This window comes from Seriola lalandi, unplaced genomic scaffold (assembly GCF_002814215.2).
Source record: "Seriola lalandi dorsalis isolate HSWRI2012SDOR001 ecotype SW California unplaced genomic scaffold, Sedor1 jcf7180002054798, whole genome shotgun sequence".
Lineage (NCBI taxonomy): Eukaryota > Metazoa > Chordata > Actinopteri > Carangiformes > Carangidae > Seriola > Seriola lalandi.
The window spans coordinates 13504-41003 of NW_019525351.1; the positions used below are offsets into that span (position 1 = coordinate 13504).

A 27500-nucleotide genomic window follows, 5' to 3' on the forward strand; every position below is an offset into this window, starting at 1 on the left:
GGGGGGGTTAATATCTTAAGCCTGGCTCCCTGCACACACCGATAACACAGTTAATAAAGTTTTTTTGAATACTGACGCGGGCCAGCCCTCGAAGGTGGACACGGTGAAGAGCGCCATCATCCCCATCAACACGTTATCAAAGTTAAAGTCACTGTTGTGCCACAGACGCTCCCTGACCATCGGGTGGCTCACGTCTCCATCTTTATACACCACAAAGGTCCCTCTGCACACACGCACGCACACACACACACACACGCACGCACGCGCACACACACACACACACACACACACACACACACACACACACACAGTTATATCTCAGCAATTCACACAGACATGTGTGTCTCTTCTGTAGAATCATAAACTCACTTGCACTGTTCAGGAGTGTGTTTGGCTTCGTCTGTGCAGCGATAAAATTTACCCTGTAACACAAAACACACACCTGAGTGAACAGGTAATCATGTGACTCATCAAACAAGTGAAAGCACAAACACAGTCAAGTCAAATCAAGCACATTATCTGTCAGAGGTGGAATACGGACGTTTTCCTGACACCTGAGGCCTGTACTACGAAGCAGGATCTGAGGTAACGTCAGGTTTAACTCTGGGTTTTCAGTCCTACCACAGTGGTTCACTTGTAAATCGCCATGGCAACTTACGCTGAATACCTTCCTAACCTTCTCTGGGTCAGATAAAACCTGTCAACAACCAAACTACTGACACATCAGATCACTGGAAAAACTGAGTCATTATTCCTACAGGATCCTGACAAGGACAAAAGAGTTTAAAATGAAGTGATCAATAATAACGATCAGCAGATATTTGTATAGATCAGTGGATGGTTTTGCTGTTTGCGTCTTTCCATGTGTCCACTCAGGTTTTCAAAACAGAGCTCATAACAACAGGAGAGTTTATCACACTAAAAAACTACATAATAACTATTATAGCTTCATTTGAACTGAACACAGATTCTTTAATCCGACAGGATTCCTAACAGTGATGATGCTTTTACTCTCGTCTTCATCACTGCAGCTCAGAATAACACGAGGAGACTCTGTGACCAGACCTGCAAATAAAAACTAAACGCCAGATAACGATAAGTTACCCTGGGTATGTTGAACTTGCTTTGTAGTATAGGCCTCTGATCTCTGATTAAAAACAAGCTGCGTCAAAAAGTGACAATGAGGAAATCAAGAACAAAGATATTTTTGTTCAGTTGATGACATCACCAACTGATCAGGTGTCATCATTCTCCAAATCCATAGTTCAGATCAGACCTCAATGCTTTTGGTTTAGTGGTTATTTTCCACAATGAGCTGATTAAAATATCTCAACTTTTACCTCAGACATGATCCCATAGTCCCATAGTGTCTATTTCAAACTGAATGTAAAGGGTTTCATTGGTTCAACTGACAAACACTGAGCAGCAGAGTTCACAGCAGTGAAACTCACCTTGAAGAGCTGGACTCCGATGCAGGCGAACATGAACTGCAGCAGAGTCGTGACGATCATGATGTTTCCAATCGTCCTGATGGCCACAAATACACACTGGACCACATGCTGCAGCATGCGACACAGACACAACCACACACACACACACACACACACACACACACACACACACACACACACACACACACACACACACACAGTCAAAATCACATTATGTCAGAGCCCATCACATCCTCTCAGAACCAAGCATGTCTTGTTTTGTTCCAAAACAAAAAATCTTCAGTTACAGTGACGCATGACGGAGAGAACCAGGAAGCTGGAAAATGACGGAAACTATTGATCGATTATCAAAACACTGCAGCTGCTGATCATTGTTCTGTAGATACTGAATCCAGAGTTAAACTGAGACAGACAGTCTGTCCTCTGATGAAGATGCTCTGACTGAACTGTATGACATCACACTCCTCTGCACTCTGTTTCTGCTGCAGGTGATAAACACACACTGATCACACACTGTGAGGAGTGTGATTAAGTGTGACTTTCAGACGCCAGAAGAGGTCATCACACAGCCGGATCACCGTCTGTGTAAAAGGGAGAGCCAGCCTGGCCAGACACGCCGACACTGTTGTTACATCACATCTCTGATTCCTGAACACCTGCCTGCTCTGACATCACACAGTGAGCATGAAGCTTCGTTTGGTTCAGTGTGAACAAGCAAAGGCGGCAAAATGAGGGTCAGACTAACGGGAATATAGTGGATCTAGAAGCTGATGAGTGAGTCCCCATTTTGTTTATCTTGTGCACATGCTGAGGGCGGGGTGTCGCAATGTACATTCCTACCAATGGTGTCACACTATTCCTCTAATGTACAGGTAGAGGTGACCTGTCAAAGCAGACAGAAAGAAGAAGACTGCAGCTAAACATTGACATAAACAAGATTCACACAGTGACTTTTGCTTTCACTGAATGTGAACCACAGTCTTTCTGTTGGCTGAAGTGAACTATGACCTCTGACCTGTGAATGTGTTGCGGTGAAACAGGAAACAGACTCCTGAATTTGTACGTTGTTCATGCTTCAATTGAAGTGAATGGGAGACTGAGCAATTACTCGTATGATAATAATAATAGTAATAATAATAATAATAATAGTAAAAACTGAAGTTGTATGTCTGACTCTAACCAACACAGTGATGTGTGTACCTTTAACAGAGCTACAGGTGCTCTACCACCTAACTTCACCAGCCAATCAATTCAGCCATGACAGCCTCAGAGGTCAGTTACCACACCCTCAACAGTCCAGGTCTGTGTCGACCTTTTTATGTTCGTCCACTCTGGATCACTAATGTTAGTGATGGTGACGATGAAGAGCTGTCTTACAGGAGCCCTGAGCACTGAGCCCTGCCGATGGTTTTTATCTCAGGACGCCTCACACTAGCCCGTGTAATGTTCCTCTTGATGACATCACACTACAGCATCACCAACACAAGGAACAGCCATGTCTGATCCACATCACTGCTGAGCCTACAAACTGCTGTGAGACAAACAACGAGGCCATGTGGTTGTTGTCTAAGGGTCTGTCCTGATCCAGCGCAGACCTCTGCTACACAAACATATGAGGTGTCTGTACTGACCTTGAGTCCTTTGGCTCTGTTGATGGCTCTCAGAGGTCGGAGCACCCTGAGGACTCTGAGGATCTTCACCACTGAGATTGCGCTGGAGCTGCAGACACAAACACAGCATGGGTCAGCTGGCTGTTGGAGACAGTTTTCTCCCAGCAGGGGGCAGCACACACACATTCATATTAGAGTCCATTTACTATAAAACCTGTTTCACACTCCAGCTGATCATTTTCAAAATCAAACATCAGACATCAGATCAGACCACGGTCTCTGCTGAAGAATCTTCTGCCTCATCTTTAACGTAGCCGTTGTTAGGACACTGACAGATTCAAACCAGACCACCTTACTTACGGTGTAAGAGTTGGCAGTGATTGGTTTTTCATCCTGTGATGAACACATTGTATGATCTATCACATTTTCAAAATAAAAGATAATACTCAAGTAAATTAGATACTGGAAAAATATACTTAAGTATAGGACTCAAGTAAACATCTTTACTACTTCTTTACTGTCCATGCCTGATCGCATGTATTACTGAAGAGTTTAAATCATCATCTGAATGATCTGCCATCTAGAAGGAAGAAACTTCATCTGAAAACTGACGGAGTGTGTTAGCCATGCTAGTGACTCTTTCACTAGCATGGCTGCTAATGTTAGCTACTAATATTGCAGTTATTGTTGCTAACTGGCTAACAAAAATGCTACTGTAATACAACAACAGTTTTAGGAGTGTTGGCTATTATTGCTTTATTCAGTTTTTGTAGTGTGCAGCCCCGGGCCTCTGAAGCTAAATTTGTTAGCTTTAGAGGAATGATAGTTGTTACCTGAGTCCAGGTGGGCTGACTGTTAAACAGGAAGGGGGAGAATCCAAACTGATTTATAGTGGGTGGGTCCCAGACTGTACTATGTGAGGTAGATAACAGAGGGGGGGTTTGGAGAGAGCCTCTTAAAGGTGTTTTTTTAATCTCATACCAGTGTTAAGTGGATGAATTAATAACCAACTTAATAACTAATTAACCATTGTTTGACACTTGGAAGAGTTTCCTGTTTAAAGCAATGGGGGGCAAGCTCCTCAGGGATTAGCTGAGAATAGCCATGGGCCTAACCCAGGTATTTTATTATTCCCTTGTTTACCAATTTTACTTCAGTTCATTTGAATCCAGTCTGAACGATACTGTTTTGATTTGAACAGACAAAATAAATCCTAGGCTGGTTGAAGATGTTCCTTCCTCCACCTGTTGGCCAGTCCATACAGTTGTTGTGCGTCATACAGCTGCTCTTATTGGTGATGTTGTTGGAAAATTAATAGAAGACTAACACATGACAAAAACTGGTATTGTCCTGTCGTAACATTCGTCAAGTTGCCGAACTGATGGTTAAAGGAAAATGAATCCGATTTTGGTACTAACTGCAGGAAGAAGGAGACCAGTGAGACGCTGACGACCAGTAGATCCAACAAGTTGAACCAGTTTCTGCAGAAGGAGCCCTGATGGAGGAACGCTCCATGGACCGTCATCTGACACACAGAGAGATGATGTTAGCATTAAATGAAGACTAGAAAAAAAGAACAAGGTCTGACTGAAGATGATTTTTTTTACCTTTAACAGGATCTCCACAGTGAAGATGGAGGTGAAGGCGTAGTCTGCATAACCCAGGATCTACAAACACAAACACACACTGAGTGTTAACATAAAGACAGGAAATAAAATCATTCCAGATTCAACTAAATATTCTTTATTCCAACATGACACCACAGAAATAATCACCAAATATGTCCACTTTCCTTTAACTGCAGAGCAGCGCAGGATTGAGACATTTCATAAAAATCTGCCCAGTAGATGTTTAGAGAAGTGTTTGGACCAAAGTGCTGAGCAGATGAACATCACCATCTTTAGGCTCTGTTATCTATTGATTTGACACTTATTGTACCTATCAACATTATCAAGCCTCAAATCAGAGACCAACAAAACCCAGGTAAAGAGCAAAAGGTCAGAGGGCAAGACCAACAAAACCAAAAGTCAAGACAATTAGGTCCCAAGTCAAGACCAAATGGTCAGCGGGAAAGATCATCTCCCAAATCAAGATTGTCTTATCCCAAGTCAAGCCTACATCAGGATCAACAAGTCTCACTTCATGAAAGTTACATCCTGAATCAAGACCAAAAGGTCACAGGTCAAAGCCAACAAAACCCAAGTAAAGACAGGAAAGTCCCAATTCAAGATCAATGCATACCAAGTCAAGACCAACAACTCCCATGTCAGGATCAATAAGTACGAAGTCAAGACAGGTAACTCCCAAATCAAGAGAATTAAGTTAGAAGTCAAGATGGGTAAGTCCCAAAAGGTCAAGAGCAACAAATATCAAGTCAGGACAGGTAACTGTAAAGACCATACCAGCAATGGCAAGTTCAGATGAGAAAGTCCCAATTCAAGACAGCTAAGTCAAAACAATCGAGTCCTGAGTCAAGGTCTTCCCAAGTTATGACAGGTATGTCCTAAATCAAAAAGGCTCAAATTAAAACATTTAGATCCCACGTTGAAAAACCACAAATCAAGACCAAAAATTCACAAGTCAAATGCAACAAACCCCGAGTCAAGAAAGGTAAATCCCGAGTTGAGACAGGTGAGTCCTACATCAAGACCAACAAGTCCCAAGTTAGACTGTGAAGTCCCACATCAGGACAAGTTTGTCTGTAGAAAGGACAAGTAGGTTTAAAGCCAAACAACTTAAGTCCCAAGCAAGGCCAACGAATCCCAAATCATGGTCAAGTCCTAAGTCATAACAGACGAGTCTCAAGTCAAGACATTTAAGTCCCAAATCATGAAGAAACCAAGGTCAACGAGGCTAAACAGGAAAGTCAACAGTGAGGACAGGTAGTCTAAGGTTTAAATCAATCCAGAAAAGTCCCAAATCAAGCAATTCAAGAGAGGTCCCAAGTCCCAAGTCAAGTTCAACTCCTAGATTTTGTGTTTCAAGTCAGATTCTTTAGCCTTTTGGGTGGTCTTTAAGTCCTACCAAGTCGCAAGGCTAAAACCCGAAGTCCAGTCACACGTCTTTTTAGATCGTGTCAATTCTTAACTCAGATTCACAGCTCAAGTCAAGTGGTTTGAGTCCAAACATTAACATATTATCTTAGGTACCATACAGATAACATGTAAAATCAATATAATTTATACTTTCTACAGGCTTGTGTTTCTTTCATGTCTAACTTCTTCTGACTGATTTTTACCTTGTCACCTGATCTAAGGTAAGAACAGTTTTATTGTAACTGAAATTATGGACAAAACTTCCAAATAAGACCAGAGCTGGAATAAACTAAAATAATCCTTTAATTTGGACACGAAAATTACATCTTTGAGAATTTTGTGTGTGTGTGTGTGTGTGTGTGTGTGTGTGTGTGTGTGTCTACATACAGGATATGTATGTTGTTGATTGTATGTTAGAAGTCGTTCTTTCCTCAGCTGCTTCTAATTGCTACGTCTTGCATAAAGACAGCTGCTGCACTGAGAGTGACTGTGTGTGTGTGTGTGACTGTGTGTGTGTGTGTGTGTGTGTGTGTGTGTGTGTGTGTTACTGTGTGTGTGTAGTCAGTCTTCAGGATCAGACAGTAAACTGGTGATCTTCTCTCCATGCGATTCCCTCTTTAACCTGGTTAGTCATTGACCCAGTTCTGCTGTGTAATCTACTGAAGCCCCGCCCCCAGCTCAAACCACAGAGATGTGTTGATGACATCACCAGTGACTTTATTGAGCCAAACTCCGCTCTGAATGGGTCTGAGTCTCAAACCAGATTCTCCCCCAAGCCCCCAGAGACTTCAGGTTCGACTTCCCTCCACTGTTAGCTTAGCCACAATCCTAAGCAATGCTAGTTTGAAGAAGCACATGTATTTATAACTGCAGAGGCTCAGCTGTTGTTAGTGAAGTACAGACGGGAGGTCTACACTCTACACAACATTAGAACCACTGTGTGTGTTGACTCACGTTGTTCCTGAAGGAGTGGGCTCTGATTGGATCCTCGGCAGCCAACGAGCAGCTGCTGAGGATGATGAAGACCAGGATGAGGTTGGTGAAGATGTGGTGGTGGATTAGAGTGTGACATCCTACACGGATACTAGAGACAGAGACAGAGAGTCAAAGTCAAAGTCAGAGTCGAAGTTAAAGTGAACTTCAATGACATTCTACGGTCGTCAACGATGGCAATGCAATGTACCTGCCCTTACCGTTGCATCGCAAAACAAGGCTCCTGTTGCCTGGTAACCTTCACAACACATAACTTTTTTTTCACAAAAACTTGAGGTATTAAGGCCCTTGGTTTTGACAGTTATACCGTTAGCTGTTGAACTGAGCTGAAACCCAGTACTTACATTAAACAGTGTAATCCTCAGGCTCTCCGTCAGTGTTATTTGCTGCCAAGTTATTTTCATTAGCGGTGCGCAATGAATCTTGGGATAGGTTGGACCACGAAGGATCCACGTGTTGGAGCCTTCCTTGTCCAAGAAAAGGACGCATTTGAAGGATCCTTTGAAATTACTACGGCTGCACAATTAACCGAAATATAATCAAAATTTCAATATGGCGAAGTACAATATCTAAATCGCAGAAGCTGCAAAAAAACGCATGAGCTGCTAAGATAAAATGTGTCGCAACAGTTTTGTGCATTGTTAGCACCATGCTACGAATACGCTCCGGCCTACAAATCATATTCTCCAGGAAAAGGAACATGTTTGTTTGGTACAATACCCAACAAAAATCACATCAACATTTTTATATATCTTTTTTCAATGAAAATGAAACGCAAAATTGACCATTACAACTGAAATCGCAATATCTGCCAAAATAAGCAAAATATGATTTTTTTTGCCCTACTTGGGACACAGCTAATATTTTGGCCACATGGGTTTTTAGTTGCTCTCCCACAAGTGACCACTGGGATGCACTGTAGAGGCGCTGTATATACATGTTTATACATCTCTGTTGCAGAGAGACTTACGGGTTTGTTTTGCTGAGGCAGAAGAAAGCACTGCCTTCTGGGATTGGAAGAATCTTCTCTTTAGGAGGAGCAAGGTCGGCCATCTTTAACTGGTCCCCTCCGTCTGGCAGGAAGAGAGAAGAGGAGTGGTTTAAAGCGTCATGATCATCATCTCTGCAGATAAAAGTGACGGTAACTCAGGTGAAGTCTTGAATAGCGGCTCGTTCACTTATCACTGAGGACTCTCACAGCAGAGAGTGATAGGCCTCAGTCCAGAAACAAGCCCTGACCTTCTGACTGGTGGAGGGAAGACCTGCAGTTAGGGCTCAAGAAATAAAGCACTACTCACCCTCCTCTGCAGGTTTTAGGGGCAAAATAATCACATTTATAGTTTTTTTTATAATGTGTTATTTAAATATTCTAATTAAAGCCGCTGCAAATGAAGATGAAAGAAAGCTGCAGCAGAGGACAGTTCCTGTTGTATGTTGTAGTTTGTTGTAACAGAGCTGATCTCAGTTCTCTGTCACACGGACTGAACTTTTAATGCAGCTGAGGTCACAGCGCTGACAGACAGAGCAGAAGAGAGTTTTACATTTTTTGGATGATATTTTTTCAGTGATGTTGTCCTCCGTTGCAGTTCAGCTCAACCTCTCCAAACATCATGTGACTGACCTTCATCTCCTTCAGGAAGCCCCTCCTCCTCCTCGTACTCAGTGTCTGCATCAATGTCCACCTGTAATAGACAGTCAGGCTGAAACTGAGCAGAGTGCTGGAAGAAGTCCTGAGAGTCTTTCCTCAGGGAAAAGTTTAACAATGTCAGAAAACTGATGACGTCTCCTGTGACTGAGCTGACATCTTCACATCATTAAACTATCACAGTAAAAGTACTTCCTGTTGTTACAGTGTCACAGTAAAAGTACTTCCTGTACTGAAACATGACAAAGTGACTGTCTGTGTCACAAGTCAAAAAGGTGTAATCTTTAACAGTTTATGAGCCGTCGTCAAACCTTCACGTGTAAAGGAACTAATAACTTTCTGTCAGATAAATGTTTCCCTCAGAGATGTGAGAACTGAACTGTACTTAAATACAATACTACAGTAATATAAATGTACTTAGTTACTCCCCAACACTGACTCAGAGATTAAAGTCACCTTCACTTCTCCTTCTTCGGCCTCCTCCTCCACAGCTCCCTCCTCCTTCTTCCTGCAGAAACAACAGGAAACAGGAAGTAAACACTCTGTCCTCCTCCTTCCACCACGTCACTTTCTCTCCTCCCTCCTCCCTCCATCACTCACTCTTCCTTCTTGTCGTCTCCGTCTCCTCCAGCCAGGTTGTCCACAGCGATGGCCAAGAAGACGTTCAGCAGTATGTCTGACACACGTTAAGAACATGCAATAACATGCAACACTGTGCAAGACAAAATATCACACACCGGAGTGTTTACCAGAGTTGGACGGTTTTCATATTGATCACTATGTTTTCCTCTGGCACCTGAATGCACCAACAAGGAGCAGGTCTCCTGGGTTTGGGTCTGCAGGTGAAGGATACAGTTACCACAGATGAAGAGGATGACGAAGTAAACACAGACGATCATCCCTGGAAACACGGGGCCTCCGTACGCCATGATGCCGTCATACATGACCATGTTCCAGTCCTCACCCGTCAGGATCTGAACACACACCAACACAGATCAATACAAAGTGGATATACACTGTATACACCTGTTCATCCAGCTGTTTACTCTGTATGTCGACTACCAGCATCACTCCTTCTTACACCTGCTCTGTATATTTACTGTTACATCTGCTGTAGCTGCCGCACATGTGAAGGTACAGTGAGGAGACAACCTGAGGATAAAAGCAGGATGATACAAGCAGCGTCAGACTCGAGCCACGAGGGTCAGGGTGTTACCTGGAAGCAGGTGAGCAGCGCCTGGGGGAAGGCGTCGAAGGTGCTGCGTTTGGTCTGTGTCTCGTCGAAGTTGAACTTCCCTCCGAACAGCTGCATGCCAAGCAGAGCGAAGATGATGAGGAAGAGGAAGAGGAGCAGCAGCAGGGAGGCGATGGACTTCATGGAGTTCAGCAGGGATGCCACCAGATTGGACAGAGCCGTCCAATGGCTGAGCAGACACAGAGTGACATCAGAGGAGGTGATGAGCAGTGATCTACTGACTATTATCCTGCTGGAGTGAGTTCACGTTACTGAAGTCTGACGTGTTGGTGTCAGAGGATGTGAACCTGGGCTGTGAGGACAGGTGTAGCTGCCGTCACCTGCTCCCGGTGTGTGTTCTCACCGTGTGACCTTGAAGATCCGCAGAAGGCGGACGCAGCGCAGCACAGAGATGCCCAGAGGAGGCATGATCTCCAGCTCCACCAAGATGGTCTCCATGATGCCCCCACACACCACGAAGCAGTCGAAGCGGTTGAAGAAGGCCACGAAGTAGTGAGCCAGACCCAGACTGTACATCTTCAGCAGCATCTCCACGGTGAACAGAGACAGCAGGACCTTGTTGGCGATGTCTGCAGAGACGGAGGGAAACAGCTGAGCAGTCAATCATTCACTTGTATCATGAATGATCTAATTTTTTGTTTGTTTCACTCACTCTGTTATTAAAGAATCTGTTGAATTTATCTGGAGACTTAAATCAAGCTGCATGTTGATGATTCTCTTCTGGATCAGGTTTGTACCAACATCTTATTTTACGCTAAGATATTAGTCGGGACTTTAAGCAGCAACGGTTGACACCGACTACGGCGCCCGTATACATACCAACATGTTGCCAGAGTAGTGGAAATCGTGTTTGTGTGTGCGTGTGTGTCTGTGTGTGTGTGTGTATGTGTGTGTGTGTGTGTGTGTGTGTGTGTGTGTCGTTACCCTGGACTTGTGTCAGCCAGTTAGGTTGATTGTAGTGCTCGGAGGCGCTCAGGGAGGTGTTGAGGAAGACGAGCAGCAGAACAAGCCAATAGAACGTCACAGATTTCACAGCAGTGCGACAGTTCCTGCGACAGACACGATTCCAGCGACGCAGTGTCCGACTGACAGAGAGACACAGTCATTACAGTGACGTGTGTGATTAACAAACGCAAACCTGTAATTTCCTCAGTGTGTGACAGTCAGTGAACTCACCAGCAGCCGATCTTCATCATGCGAGCACTGAAAGGAAACGGACTGAGGTCAGTTCACAGTAAAGCTGTCAGAGACCACGTGCACTGACTACAGGTGTAGACAGGTAAGAAAAACACCCACACACAGTGAACCAGGACCTGCTGATCCACATCAGTCCAGCTGTTGGTGGTAACAAGTCTATGAACTGGTTTTACTATGCTGGCCTCGAAACAGGATGAGGTTCTAACATAGGCTCAGTCTAGGCGATGTGCAAGGACCCCCAAGAAAACACCCAGGACCACCAGAGAACACCCAGGACCCCTCAGTGTGTGTGTGTGTGTGTGTGTGTTACCAGCAGGCCTGGCAGCAGTTGGTGTGTTCCTCGTCGATGTTTTCAGTGTTTTCAGAAGCTGTTTCACTGGCAGGAAGACTCGCTGAGAGAGAGAGAGAGAGACTCATTCCACATGTTGTTTTATTGTCGTTTAACTTCATGTATTTAATATTTAATATCTTACTTTGTTTACATATTAAAATGTGTGAATATAAACCTGATGAAATCTGAACTGACAGAGACTGAGAGTAAAACCTCCTGATTAGAAACAGGGTCAGACACAGACCCAGATATTTTTACAGGGACACATTGACGTCTTTCCACATTTAGACTGACAGAGAAATTAACACACACACCAGCTGTGTGTGTGTGTGTGTGTGTGTGTGTGTGTGTGTGCATTCAGGTCTGGAGGCTGGGGGGGCCACTGAAGTTCAATGAACTCACTGTCATGTTCATGAAACTAGTTTGTGACATGGAGCATTATCCTGCTGGAATTAGCCATTAGAAGATGTTAAACTGTGGCCATGAGGGGATGAACATGGTCAGCATCAATACTCAGATAGAGTATGCAGTCAGATCATGATTGATTGGTTTGGAGAATAAAAAATTCCTCACACCATCACTTCTTCATCCATTCTGAGTAAAAACTCTAGAGACTGCTGCGTGTGAAAATCCAGGAGATCAGCAGTTTGAGAGACACTCAAACCAGCATCTGACACCAACACTATCACACCACAGTTTTCCTCATTAACTGAAGCGCTTCACCTGGATCTGCTGTCACGTGATTGGCTGATTGGATAACTGCACGAATAAGCAGGTGCACAGGTGTTCCTAATAAAATGCTCATTGAGTATACTTGTACTTGAGGGTTATTATGTAAGTGATAATACACACAGCTGCGTGTGTGTGTGTGTGTGTGTGTGTGTGTGTGTGTGTGTGTGTAGGTGTGTGTGCGTGTATGTGGTGTGTATCACACCGTGTGTTTCATTGGAGTGACTGAACCATCCGAACTTCCCTCTCTTCTTATCAGACAGATCTCCCAAAGATGGACCTGAGACACACAGAAACACAGCAGGTCAAGGACTCACAAAAGAAACAGGACACTTCCAGAGTCAGGGACATCAAGACCCAGTGAACACGTCAGTCCTCCGTGTACCATTGGTATCTACATCCTGTCACATGTCCACCTTCTCCTACAAGTGAGTGTCTACGACTCATCAGCAGTGATAACCTCACTGCTCTTCCTGTCCACATACTGGACCAGTCTGAAGGCTCTGAGCCTCTCTTCTGATTGGCTGACTGTTTGCTGAGTGATCCAATAAAAATATAGGAGATTTCAGGTAATCGATCAGAGAAATCAAATCCTACAATCCTGGATGGTGGGTCCAGGTCCAGAGACTGCTTTGTTGTGACATCACAAAGTTACAGAAGTCCTGATGACTTATGACTTCCTGATGGCTCAGTTTCTGAATACAGGCTGTGTACATTTCTCTGTGGGCTGAGCTCTTTGATACGTTCACAGTATTAATATAAAACCTAGACCTGCTTTATAATAAAAGAACATATGGACATCTACCTTCACACTACATGGGACCTTTAATAAACAGCTCATGATGAGATGAAAAATATGTTGTTAAGCCATAGACTGAGAATGTTGTTGTATCTGCAGCTCTTCATCAATTCTCTGATGAGTTTCTGCCTCATTAACTTCACTAATTTGCTCTAATTGCCTTCATTAATTGACATCTATTAACTTCAATGATTCTTTATTTAGCAGTGAATAAACGACTGTAGCTTAATACGTCTGACACGACACGTCCCAGTCTTACGTGGGTTTCCGTCCTCATCCAGCTCGTCCATGTCCTCGGCCTGAGTGATCCAGTCCATGTAGCCACACAGATCTTCCTCCATCTGCTGCTTCTCCCTCAGCTTCTGGAAATCTCCCCGAGCCTTCGCCTTCTCCCTCTCCTTACTGAACTCTCTGCAATTTTCACACAACGTTCACACAATATTCACACAATGTTCATACATCTCATAAAGTCTCAACATGGAGGTATAACACACGAACATGTTTATTTGATATGTTTACGAGTGAAGTTTTCATGTTGTGGAGAGACAAACCCGCTCAGGACTCCCAGGACCAGGTTCAGAACGAAGAACGAGCCGAAAATCACCAGACTGACAAAATAGACCCAGGGCAGCTCGAAGCCGATGGCGTCATTCATCTGCACAGAGAGAAACATCCTCGTCTTCATCACACACAGACACAGAGAAGACTGGAGGATGAAGGAGGGACTTTAGTCTTACCCAGTACAGAACGTCGGTCCAGCCCTCCATGGTGATGCACTGGAACACCGTCAACATGGCGAAGAAGAAGTTGTCGAAGTTGGTGATTCCTCCGTTGGGACCATCCCACCTCCCCCGACACTCTGAGCCGTTAATTGCGCACTGACGCCCATGACCGGCGAACGCACACGGCACCGGGTCGTCCTCCACATAATTATCTGATACACAATACAGTGTCAGATATGAGTTCAAAGGTTAAATCAGACCAGAGATCAGTTCTCAGATCAATGCTCTGCTTCTTACTGCTCTTATATCATTTAGTTAACTCAATAACTGTTTAATTATCAGAACGTTTAAACATCAGCCTGATGCTGTGACATCAGAACACTGACTGGAAAGTTGTCATTTGTAACACTGATGTTCTGTGTAACATCACTTCGTATTTAGTCACAAGTAAATGCGTCTATTGAAAAACGATGGAGGCTTTAGGTCACAGAAAATTAAAGGTATTCAAGAAATGATGACCTCTATGTAGACAGATTTTTACTTTCTTTTGATCAGCTATGTCACAGATATCAGATCCCTAAAAAACACTTAAATATTTACAGCTACACGTCATCCAAATATGATCAGATAATGCATATACCACCTTTATCAAAACTTAATTTAGAAGGGAAGGGACATGTATCTAAATATTTTAATATATTGGTAACATATAGTAGTGAATAAACTCTAGACAAATTAAATGCCTTGAAAATGAATATACAAGAAGCTTTTGACCATGTCAGTCTGGAAAGACAAACTCTCATTGCTAAGGCCAAGCAGAAAGACTTTCTTCAACTCTGGAAACCACACATGAATATATAATAAAAGATGGAAATGTAGGCCTTACCTGAATGAATTATCCAGATAATATTCTATCTCATATTAGTGCAAGTGTGAGTGTATGTGGTTGTGTGAGTATGTGTAATGTAGGTATTTTTGATCCCAAAATGTTGTATTGTTACTGCATGTTGCAATCTGTATGGGACATGATAAGAAAATGATAATAGAGATATTGGGAAAAAACTGAGTCTATTGACCTCGTGTTCGTGTGTATGTGTGTGTGTGTGTGTGTGGTGTGTGTTTGTGTGTGTACCTGTTCCTATGTAGTAGCAGGTTCTGTGCATGCGTCCGATGAAGAGCTCCAGACCGATGATGGCGTAGATGATGATGACAAACAGAACCAGCAGAGCAATGTGGAGTAGAGGAACCATTGCCTTCATGATGGAGTTCAACACAATCTGCAGACCTGACAGACACACACAAAGCTTAACATGTGTACAATCATACAACAACACAAACACACACCGACTCTCAAGTCCAGTAGACTCACTCGGGACTCCAGAGACCAGTCTGAGCGGCCTCAGGACTCTGAACGCTCTCAGGGCTTTGACATCCAGACCTCCAGGCTTCCCCGGCACGTGGTGAGTGGTTGCCTGCTCGCCTGACTTATGAGTCATTGTTTCCAAGACGACGCTGAACAACCTGCACAAACAACAACAGAAGAAGACTTCATTTTACAATCGAAAAGTGAAGTGCAGTTTGAAGGTTTCATTTTGTGACCTTGAAAAGAGAGAAAACACAGGGAACAAAGGAAACAGAGAGAGATGTACAGCAGAGTGTCATCTGCATAATGAAGGAGACAAATGTTGTGGTTTGAATCTCCTGTTGCTTGTCCAGAGCCTGGTCAATGTGGCAGCAGTGTAAGTTAGTCGAGCCCTCTCCACCGCACAGGTTCTTCAGGTCCTCCCTTCTCATCTGGCCCGAGGCGTTCCTGGGCCAGATGAGATCTATAATCTCTCCAGTTTGTTCTTGGTCTACCCTGTGGTCTCCTACCAGGTGGAAGTGCCTGGAAAACCCCAATGGGAAGGTGCCCAAGATGCATCCTGTAACCTTGGATAAGAATCACCTGCAGTGATGTGTGATCTATATCTTCATATAAACCATACTCAGTGTTCTCCCTGCACTACTCAGCTCTTTGGGTTCTCACAAGAAAGCTGGATTTAATTCAGTGGAACAGGAGTCAGAACTAAGATACTTTGCAGACTAGATTTCCTATAGGAACCTGGAATCTGGTAAAACAGCCTCTTACTGATTATATTAAAGACACATTAGCCTGACACCAGACTGTTTAGGAAAATGTAACCAACAAACACTGTGATCAACTTCATGAGAAGCTGATTAAAACTGCACCAGCAGCAGAGTCAGAAGATTTTTCTGTGCTCAGTTTTAAAACCAGATTAAAACACAGTTAAAGGCATCAGAGGAATCAGATGACGAGATTATGATGTGAAAACTGATGTAAATTAAAAATCAAGACTACATTTTGCACACACACACACACACACACAAACACACACACACGCACACAAACACACACATACACACACACACACACACGCACACAAACACACACACACACACACACACGAACACACACACACACACGAACACACACAGACACGAACACACGCATGCAAAGCCAGAATCCTGAACTCCTGAAAGAAACCTTCGGTGTCCCACATACAGCAGCCTCTCAGTGTACCGTCTCTGAATGTAAAGTGGAACAGAGCGTCCTCAGGCAGCGTTACCACGACAACGGGCTTCATCATCACCAGCCCGGGGACGTCCAGTCACACCGCTGTCACGCAACGAGGACACAACACCAGCATGGAGGATGAAGCTCGGGACCTGCAGGACTCACTGTGACCTCAGCAGGTGACTCTGCTGGTGCTGGGTCATTGTTTCTTTGAAGTTTTATATTTGGTGATATTTCAGTCAGATTCCTCCTTTTAATTTAGTGTTAACACAACAAATCTGGATATTTTATTTAGAAGATAAAGGGCTTTTTATTATGAGATGACGTTCTCAACACACAACTCACGTCACACTGCCTGTCCCTGTGAAGAGCAACCACACCCTTAAATTCAGCTGGCGGCCAATGACTATGGGGGCGTGGACTCATGGCTTCATAGTGTGTGACGTAATAGGCAAGACACGACTGACTGACTGACCGCCGCTGTGGCTGGGGGTCAACGAACTAACTGAACTCGGAGTCCTGCCCATTACATCACAGTTAGGGAGGGGCCAGAAAAAGACATATGCCCACACAATATGAGTCAACATGATAAACCAACAAAACGCTGTGTAGTTACTCTTTAATTCTTCACAGACACTGATGTCCGTAATATGACTCAGGATGACGTGGTTGGTTTGCAGTGTTATGTTAATGTTGTATAATGATGTAAGAACAATCCTGCAGGTCAGTGTGATTATCAGGCTGCTCAGGCTTCCTCAGTCCTTGTTCAGTGACAAACACCAAGTCCAACCTCTAGAGTCAGTTCAGGGTTCAACACCAACACATTAACCTTATATGTGGCAGGCAGCACGTAAACATGGACCCGAACTGTTCCTGAAGCAACATGATCCAATGACACGGCGTGGAGCAAGTCCCCGGCCGATCACTCCAGTCTGAGTGTGAAGTCACACTTATCAAATGAACAGGAGTGAACGTCCCTGTATCAGTGTGGTGAGGAGACTGTGTGTGTACCATGACAGTTAGAGTTCCCTGTAGCAGGGTGGATGTGTATATTTAGAGCAGAGTGTAGTTACAGTGTACAGTGATCACAGTCGGCTGTCACATACACTCAACACAAAAAAACACCAAAATGAGATAAATTGTGGCGTCGCTGCAGGGTTTGTTCCTCCACCGGCCACAGGAGTTTACTGCAGTCAGATCAAATTTACTGCTGCAATACACACACACACACACACACACACAGACTCAATAGAGAGAGCAACAGTGGGCTACAACAAAGAACCACGATCAAAAGCAAGAACCAAGATCTATACAGAGAAGCAAAGACAGAACTGACATCTACAGAGAGAAGAACATCTAATAATAGAACCGACATCTTAAGACAGAACCGACCTCTAAATAGAGAACCGACTTCTAAAGACAGAACCAACATCTCAAGAGAGAACAAAATCTAAAGACAGAACCAACAGATCTGTTGTTGGTTCCTATGTTTTCTCACCCGACAATGACGATGACGAAATCGAGCAGGTTCCAGCCGTTGCGGATGTAGGAGCTGGGGTGCATCACCAGACCGTAGGCCAGGATCTTCAGGAAGGTCTCAATAGTGAAGATGATGAGGAAGACGTACTCCACTTGTTCCTGAAACACAGAAACATGTTCAAACCACAGAACGTCATTAAACACTGTATATCTGCAGATGTAGAGGTCATACTGAACCACAGATGAAGAGCAACATGTCTAACTCCACTGCTTGTGAGACTTTAAGGAAAGATAAAGTATCAACCTGTAGAGTGAGCTACACTGTTTGTGTGGATGAGACAAAGTTTCACGGAACAGTGAAATTATAATTTATTTTGTATTTTATTATAAAGTATCAAATTCCAAGAGTTACTGGAGGACATTTATCAGATTTTACAAAATAAAACAGAGAGAAAGTTACAGTGTGTGTGTGTGTGTGTGTGTGTGTGTCTGTGTGTGACCTGGTAAACTTGGATGTGGAGACTTTGTGAGCATTTCAGAGGATTACCAATCTTACATCATCTCTGCTACACAAACAGACACACACACACAAACGCACACACACACACACACACACACACACACACACACACACACACATGCTTGTCTTTCTGCACTTGTGAGGACTGTCACCCCTCTCATCTTAACCATCACATGTACAGGTCTAACCCAAATATGTACATGAATAGATCTGCCAACACACGTCCTCACACAGATGTACAAAAGCACACACACACACACGTTCTCAGATGTCCAGCTCTCATCTCATTCTCTCTGTTAGCTGCACTGAGAGTCGAACCAACAACCTCCTTACAGTTGACCAATCAGGATAGAAGAGAGGAACAGCACTTGTTAGCTGATTGGTCATTTTATTCTGGTATAGCTGAGAGGTTGTTATCAGCCTGTATCGCCTCCCTTCAGTAGTGCTGTGTGTGTGTGTGTGTGTGTGTGTGTGTGTGTGTGTGTTTGTATGCAACAGTGTGACCACAGCTGCTCTGTAGGATTAATGAAAACATCCTCCATTTCCTCCTCTTATTTCTAATAAAGAAAAGTTCAGTGGAGTGTGTTCATCTTCAGTACATGCTATTGGCCAGCAGGTAGCCAATCAGGTAGCATCTACTATCATTTAAGGATCTAAGGCGACAGGTCACAGCTACACCTGCTGGCAGCAGAACAAAGTGTCGTTATCATTATCTCTTTCTGTGTTATGGTGTGAATGATTTATGATTTCATGTTTTGATGTCGTTGTCATGGTTACGTTTTAACCTGTTGCTATTTCTGGTGTGTTGTCTGTAAAGAGCAGGTGAGGTCTGAACCGGTCCCTCTGACTCTGACCCGTCAGACTACATTAATGAGCTCCTCTTCTTGTTCTGTCTGAGAACACCTGAAGAACATTTTATGTATCTTCAGAAGCACCTCAAGGCCTCCTGAGTCAGTTAACATAAACACCGTGAGACTACACCTCTTCTTTAGTCTCTGCTTTAGTTTATGTCCATCAGGGGGAGGGGGGAGGGGGGAGGGGCATTTAGAGCAGCAGCTTCTGTGTTTATCTGCAATAGTAGTAGTAACACACACACACACACACACACACACACACACACACACACACACACACACACACACACACACACACAGCGAGGCCATCACTTCAATGTAAAGTGACTTCATGAACAGTGGGTACAGTCCAACTGTAACTGAAGGTAGAGACACACTGACATAAAGAGAGAGAGAGAGAGATGAACCATTGAACCATCAAAGCAAAAACTCAGCTGATCAGATCTGATCATAGTCCTGTCAATCATTTACTGGATTTGTCCATAATGATACTAATAACTGGTTTATTGATCTGTATTCTCAGTAAAGATGTAAAAACTTCTTTCAGACTATACAGACTGTAACGCAGCTGTAATCAGATCTGAGTGTTTATTAATGTCTTAATAATGTTAGTGTGTCTGCTGTAACAGATACCGAACAATGACAGCATAGTAAAGTGTTTAAGCAAACATTAAAATCTGCTGTTCTTTATTAAAAGAAATTATTGTTAGTCACTGTTAACAGCTTTGTTAGCTGGTTCAGTCCTGGTAAAGGAAAACCTCCTGTTCTCTGTCTTCACTCAGATGAAGCAGCATGGGGAGCTAGCTTGTTAGCCTAGCTTAGCACAAAGAATGGAAGCAGGGGGAAACTGTTAGCCTAGCTCAATCAGAAGAGGAAAAAACTCATGTCTGCAGCATATGAACCTTTATTTTAACATTTAACGACATTACTGTGCTGTGGTCTAACATTATACACACCTGATGGAGTGACTTTGCAGAAACACACAAAGACACACACACACACACACTAACCTGAGGCTGAAGCTAGCACCACCTGAGTCTGTTCACCTCTAACACACTCACACTTGTTCTCTGAGCTAAAAGTTCTGCTGTTCTTTATTCATTCATTTACATTAGTATAACTGTGTAGTTTTGTAGTTTTATAGTTGTGTAGTTATGTAGTTGTGTAGTTGTGCTCTCACCAGGTCGTGGTTGGTGGAGTTGGAGTCGTCCTCAGGGAACGGTTTGGAAACTCCAAGAGCGACACAGTTAGCGAAGATGGCTAAAAGGATAAAGATGTCAAACGGTCTGAGAGACACGTTAAGGAAGCTCAGCAGGGTCAAACAACATAAAAACTACTAATCCTGTCGCCTCAACACAGTTTAATTATCATTATTACATATAGAATAGGCTCTGTAAGTAATTAAACTGATGACACATTAAATTGCCTGTTAGTAAATTAAAGAGTTAATTAAACTGGTATAAGGCCGACAGCTGATTGGTCAGAGTAAAGGATACTTCCACTCAACAATGGAGAGAGCAGCTCGTCTGATTGGATTGTTGAGTTTCAGACAGTACAATGCTCGAGGAGCTCGCTGGACCTGATTACTGCCCTGCACCTGAGGAGGAAGAACATCATCAACATCATCATCATCATTTACATCATCATCAACAATAACTGTTATAGAACAGTTACTGAAATAAAACAGAGAGGTGAAGAGGAGAAATCTCTTTGTGGATAAACTGAAAACATCAGAGTCTGAAATGTGGAGGAGCCTGGACTCTTCTTCTTCTGTTGAGGTAAAGACTTAAACCAAAGGTTTAATGTGTAATAATGCAGTTTATGAGTTTGTTATCAGTTCGTATGTAAATGTCCTTCTTCTCCAGCACTGAGCTGAATCAGCTGTCTAACATCTGTCAGATTTAATTTCAGTAAAATCATCTGCTTTGTTTCTTTAGCGTCAGGTGAAAATCACCTTTAGATTCTGTTTCACTCATTTAGATTTGAAATCATGACCACAGAGCTGCTTCTGTCCTCCTTTTCTTTTCTGTTGTCTCTGTTGTCTCACCTGTTTCTTAGCATGTTGTCCTCTCCTTCTCTGTGTTCCAGTTGAACTTGTGGTTGAGTGAAGCGTGTCCGTTCTCGTCATCCTCACACCTCCCTCGTTCTCTCCATCCAGCTCTTCATCCCACTCTGCATCCCTCTCCTCATCTCCTCCTCCTCCCTCTCCTCCTCCATCTCCCTCTTCTCCCTCCTCCTCTTCCTCCCCCTCCCCTCCTCCCTCCTCCCCATCCACTGTGTTGGTGTAGCCATTACGACCAGCACCTGGACACAGAGACAGAAAAAAATGTTTGTTAAAGTATTAGTAGGTGGTTGTTGGAGTATTACTGGGTGGTTGTTGAAGTATTAGTAGATGGTTGTTGGAGTATTAGTAGGTGGTTGTTGGAGTATTAGTAGGTGGTTGTTGGAGTATTAGTAGGTGGTTGTTGAAGTATTACTAGGGGGTTGCTTGATAGTTAGTAGTGATTACTAGGGTGTTAGTAGGTTGACAGAGAGACTAGGCTTTGTGATTACGTAGTGTGTGATTGAGGGTGTGGGGACACGGGGGGAGACTGACTGACCAAAGGAGAGGAGGAGAGAGGAGGAGAGTAGCAAAGGAGTGGAGAAGAGGAGAGGAGCAGAGGAGAGGAAAGGAGAGGAGGATGCTAGAGAAAAGAGAGGAGGTAAAATAAACTGAGAGAGGAGGAGAGATGTGACAGTTTCCAGAGGAGGTGAAAACAGAAATATTGTAGTGAACAGCTGTGACCTAGATCTCTCTCTCTCTCTCTCTGTGTTTGTGTGTGTGTGTGTGTGTGTGTGTGTGTGTGTGATCTGGGCCGTGATTTATATGTTAGTACCTGAGGACCCTGAACACACACACACACACACACACACACACACACACACACACACACAGATAAACCCAGTGATGACAGCACAGTGAGATTATGCGTTGATCTACGCTCACTCACTCACTCTCTCTCTCTCTCTCTCTCTCTCTCTCAATCTTTGTTTAGTGATTTCCTAGATTTCCTGTGTTTCCCAGAATGCCTTGCTGTTCTGTCCAGCTGTTTTTTTTTACATGCAGGCTGAAAGTGAGAGCAGAGAGCATAAAAACTGAGAAATTACATGTAATACTGTTCTGCTTCTCATTCACACACACAGTGACCTACTCTTGCTGTTCTGGCCATCAGGGGCAGCATTAACACAAGGATAAGGGGAGCCGGGAATCGAACCACCAACCTTGGGATCAGTGCATGACTGAAGGTGTGATCAGTCTAAACTCAGCTGCATCACCACAGTGATTAGGAAAATCAAGGTGATTGATCAGTGATTGATAAACCTGAACCAGTTTCTGAAGAATATCAGTCCAAACATGATCAGCGTGGACAATAACTCCTGTTTCTAAAACAGCATCATGCTCCTTTAACGTGTCTCCTCCTCTGAACTCTGAGCTGCTGCATCTCGGCAGGTTTGTCATCTGCCCAATGAGCAGCTGAGGTTTGGACGGTGCAGGTCACATGACTGTGGGTCACGTTGTTTTATTCCTGTGTGGAGGAGCTGCTTCACCCGCAGGACGACAAGAACCACCGACTAATTATCCCTGAATTATCCCGAGTCAACTCACATCATCATGACAACAGTGTGTGTGTAAGTGTGTGTGTGTGTGTGTGTGTGTGTGTGTGTGTGTGTGTGTGTGTCATGCTGCCCTCCAGCCTGGTCCAGCTGGAAGGTCATCAGTTCATTTAGTGAATGTTGGGGCAGTTTCTTCTTCTTCACTGCTCAGATCACACACACACACACACACACACACACAGAGAGAGTGTGAGAGAGAGAGGAAGAGGGAAGCAGCAGCAGTGGTAGTTTCAACAGTATAAAGCTCAATCAATACGTCAAAACAAACTGAAGTGATCAGTCGATTAATTGATCAACGGAAAAATTATTGAAACTATTTTGATGTTCGATTCATCATTTTTAACATTTTCAAGCAAAAATAGTGAAAAACATCAAATATTTTCTGACTCAGCTTCTGACATGCTAAACAGTCTGAAGTGTCTGTGATCACTGAGTCTACACACACATCTGTCAGACTGTAGACACGTGGTCATGATGCTGAGGTCAAAGGTCATTTTCCATTTAGTTTGGAGTAAAAACGTCACTGTCTCTGAAACACAGGAACAGACACAACCATCCAATCAGAAACACTCAGCAGCGTCAGCAGGACCACGAGTTACTAATCTCTGTTAGTGATGTTAGTTCAGTCGTTAATACATCTGTAACAGTAACTGACTCTCCTCAGGTTTGGGAGGAAGCGAGATGTTTGAAGACGTCACTGGACTGTGGGACTGTTGACATTTTTCCACAGTTTTTGACATTAAAAAGACTGGCGACGAGGACGGACTCTGGGGTCAGTGTGGTCTTCATGAGATCTGGTTGGTTTACTGTACCCTGTTCACATGTATAAAGACTGAACTGGAGACTGGAGCAGTTTAAATAAAGCTGATCAGCTGATCAGATAAACTGTCCCCTCACTCTAAAGTTAAAATAAGCCTTGTTTCACTGCCTCAACAAAAGGGCGGATTAACTCCGCTGCCATGGTAACAGATGATGTCACATGTGTTAATGCTCATTTCCATGACAACGTTATCAGGAGGTCCGTGGAGGCCATCTTAGTTCAGTGTGCAGAGAGCAGGAAGTCTGATCCTCCATCAGGATCTGGATTAATGAGTCCCTCTTTAAATGATGGAGGTGACCTCTGTTAACCCCGTCCCATCTGAGGTCAGAGGTCACAGAGTGACAGGAGCTGCACACCTGAAACTAACCTGATCAGTTGACTGCAAGACAAACACTAACGCTCTTATTTTGATAGATTTGTCTGTATTTCCTGTCATCTATAGTTTACGTCATCACAGACACAGAAACATCTCCACAGTCCAACAGCTGGTTCCAGACCTGAGGGTCAAGATCCCCAAGAGAAATCTGACAGGTGTGGAGAGGATGTGAGGAGGACAGAATGATAAACATGGCTGTTGCGTTGTTTTCTGCTCTGTGAGTTTTACACTTTGAGCTCTGCAGGCCTCTGATGATCCTGAAAGAGAAAACTCTACAGTGAGGCTCCGACCTGCAGTCACAAACAGAAGCTGCTTCACAAGTCTAAAGATTAAATTTACAGTGAAGCTCTAACAGGAAGAGCTCGTCAGTAACATTGATCCATTTCACTGTGAAGCTGCTGCAGAGAGGACAACCCAGCAGTTACTATAATGACTCTAATGAGTCTAGCAACTCAAATGTCATACAGATGTTCAGTTTTAGTTGGAAACAAAAACCAACGTTGGACATTGTGACGTTCCGCCGACGTTGGGATTTGCTCAGGAACACAATGTCAATATTCAACATTAATATGTTGTTGGAATGAGACGTTTGGAAAATATGATCATCAGCTGTCGTCAGTCATTCTGACGTTGGTGTTAGACGTTGTCCTGACATTTAATTTTGGTCATATGACTTCACAACCTACGATCAACCAAATATCATCGTCTGATGACGCGGGTGTCCGGCTACCTGCTGGGAGGGGACTCACAATCTCCACCTGTAGTGAGTCCACATCATGAAACTGTTCCCTCCTGGTTCAGGTTTAAGATCCTGGTCTGGTTTAATACAGAAACAGTTCTCAACCTGTTTATTTACATTTAAACTAAACCTCCATCTTGACTGACCTGAACCAAAGAGCTGCTGTTGTCTGAACCTCAGACGGGACTCTGGATGTGAACCTGGTCTCTCTCCCTCCATCGGCCCTGACCTCTGACCTCTAACCTTTACCTTTGCCACTATGATGTAATTGGGAAACAGTTATTGATATATGAACATAATTTCTCACAGTGGTATTGTGATGTGGGTCGTCCTGAGTGTTACAGGTCATCAGGAGACTCCACTGTCCTACAACTTTTTATCACAGTCACACCCTGGAATGATACATCCAGGCTGCCGTACTCTGACTGTACAGTGGGTCTGGACACTGTGAGTAAGAACTGTGAGGATATCTTTGTTTCATCTGCCTGTTGCTGAACTAACAGCAAGTTTAAATGAATCACTGATGTGACGGAGGCTGATGACACTTCAGACACAGAGGAGCTCTGAGCTGCTGTCAGTCATTGACACACATCGATGCAGTGAAGATCAGGGGTGAATGAATGTTTATCACCTGTTAAAACCTCCTCTCATCGTGAGTCTGTTTGAAATCACAGGAAACTGAACATCTTTGAGTTTCTCTGTCGGTCAGACTGAAGAACTGTTTGTCTGTTTCTACCTGAGGAGAGTGTGTTTGTAATCCAGAGGTTTAAACAGTGAGGGAGAGGTGAGAGGGACAGGTGAGTACAGGTGATGTAATAACAACAGGAAGTTAGTTATTGTAGTTAGACCAGAGTCAGTCCTGATCATACTGACATGAAACTGAAATAAAACCTCCAAACCAGAGAAAACAGAGGCTGCAGAACTTCATTCAAAATCCTCTCGTTTATAAGTTTCCTTCAGTATCACATGAATCCAGTGACAGTTGTTTGAACCTCTAATGGTTCACAGGAACCGGGAGCCATTCATAGAGAATTCGGCTTAAATTATTTTCCAAAATTTAAACATATACGGACTATGAGATGGAGCTCAGGTTGTAGCCCACAGCGTAACTCACTCCATGACAACATTATACTTCCTGTTGATTTAATAATCCTGATATTGAAGCTCAATATTCTACATACTGTGCTAAATGAAAATTAAACGTTGGGCTCTTTAACAACGACTGGATCAAATCTGTTCCCACGGCCTCTACACTCGCAGCTAAACACTAACATCTGGTTTTATAATTATTAACAAACCAAACACGATAAAGTGATAGGGAATGTAATCGTGAGCTGTATTTCCACATCAGTCAGTTGTTGTAGCTTACTTCACCTCCAGTCCCAAAGAGAAAAACCAAAGCCACTGCAGCTTTAAAGGACAAGTTCACAGAAAACGTCTCAGACCGTCACAGATGAAGAGAGTCAGTTAGACCCGACAGAAAGCTCAAGCTGTGGAGGTTCTGTCTGTCTGTCACCTCTCTGCTTCTGAACAACACGTTGACGGTGCTGGTGAAGGTGTGAATGTTCACTCCATCGCTACATAAATCACCATGTGACTCAGTGTCAGGAAAATGGAAAATTCTTAAGAATCTATTTGAAGTCTGGTGAAGTCACATCTTAGCATTTATTACGTGAGTTTATTTGAACATGAAGCTTCGTTCTTGACGTCAGGAAGAGGAGTTTGATAAAATATGTGATGACAACTGATGCAACTCCAACATCCATTGATGAAGATAGAGATGTGTTGAAAGCTCTAGAAAAAATCCAGTAAGCGGATGTTGAGTTGATGTTATTCTGCAGCAGGTTTGTTGTGATGGTGAATCTGTGCAGCTGAATTCCTCCTGACACTGTGTTTGTGATCTGATGTGAAGAGTTTTTCACTCAGTTCAAGCTACAGATTTTTTATTGATTGATCATTTGGTTTTGGAATGATTTATTAAGTCTTTAAAACATGTTAAATCTCTTGTTCAGTTATTGTGACAGAACAGACACTGACCGCAGGGGCTGATGGGAGCTTAGAGGGCACAGATCACACCACACCAATAGCTATTATCTGTTTTTAGAACAGTTGCTAATTAATTTTCTGTAGAACTGATCACTGTGAACACATGATGCAGCTGATCTGATCAGATCTGATTAATCGATCTGAACTTTTACTATTGAACACACTGAGATCAGCTGATTAAAAACCCGCAAACACACACCACAGTCACTTCTTACTTTTGCGGCTCTCCTCGTACATCTCCGCTGCTTTTCTTTCTCAGCTCCAAACACCAATAATCATCTTCGATCGATCCGCAGTTTGATCAGTTTGCTGTGGCTTTGATCCCCATGAGCTTCTTCTTCTTTTGATTCAGGAACGTAAACAACTTCTCCACATTTTTCCCGCGGTCACTGTCAGATTTCTCTAAAAATCAATCCACTTTTCTTCTGTTGCAACTGCCGATCAATTCATCGATAAATGTATTTATTAATTTACTACGGATCAGGGGAAAAAAGTGAAGCAATGAAATAAATCCAGAGAAATCCGCAGAGACGGATTCAGCTTCTTTTTCAGCTTCGGTTCACTAATCTGACTCTCTCTCTCTCTCTTCATCTATCTGTCCATCTCTCCATCTCTCTCTCTCTCTCTCTCTGCTTGTCAGGGTCTCTCTGCCTCTCTCTCCCTCTCTGCC

At 43.5% G+C, this 27500-nt stretch overlaps 1 protein-coding gene across 1 annotated transcript in view; it reads right to left on the reverse strand.

Moving 5' to 3' along the window:
• Positions 1–27067, reverse strand: part of cacna1fb (calcium channel, voltage-dependent, L type, alpha 1F subunit) — a 39195-nt gene extending 12128 nt beyond the window's left edge. Inside the window, exons 1-29 of the mRNA XM_087179222.1 lie at positions 27046–27067; positions 26822–26839; positions 21243–21499; positions 20692–20792; positions 20376–20481; positions 17841–17980; positions 15137–15288; positions 14900–15052; positions 13783–13979; positions 13597–13700; positions 13305–13456; positions 12452–12526; positions 11497–11578; positions 11166–11192; positions 10914–11074; positions 10333–10558; positions 9951–10158; positions 9588–9708; positions 9335–9410; positions 9191–9242; positions 8711–8771; positions 8060–8162; positions 7051–7180; positions 4669–4728; positions 4480–4586; positions 3083–3170; positions 1452–1559; positions 370–422; positions 77–223 (exon numbers count right to left, since the gene is read on the reverse strand). Coding sequence (XP_087035348.1) covers positions 77–223; positions 370–422; positions 1452–1559; positions 3083–3170; positions 4480–4586; positions 4669–4728; positions 7051–7180; positions 8060–8162; positions 8711–8771; positions 9191–9242; positions 9335–9410; positions 9588–9708; positions 9951–10158; positions 10333–10558; positions 10914–11074; positions 11166–11192; positions 11497–11578; positions 12452–12526; positions 13305–13456; positions 13597–13700; positions 13783–13979; positions 14900–15052; positions 15137–15288; positions 17841–17980; positions 20376–20481; positions 20692–20792; positions 21243–21499; positions 26822–26839; positions 27046–27067 — 3287 coding nt within the window. The remainder of the gene's footprint in view (positions 1–76; positions 224–369; positions 423–1451; positions 1560–3082; positions 3171–4479; positions 4587–4668; positions 4729–7050; positions 7181–8059; positions 8163–8710; positions 8772–9190; positions 9243–9334; positions 9411–9587; positions 9709–9950; positions 10159–10332; positions 10559–10913; positions 11075–11165; positions 11193–11496; positions 11579–12451; positions 12527–13304; positions 13457–13596; positions 13701–13782; positions 13980–14899; positions 15053–15136; positions 15289–17840; positions 17981–20375; positions 20482–20691; positions 20793–21242; positions 21500–26821; positions 26840–27045) is intronic.
• Positions 27068–27500: the final 433 nt, after the last annotated feature.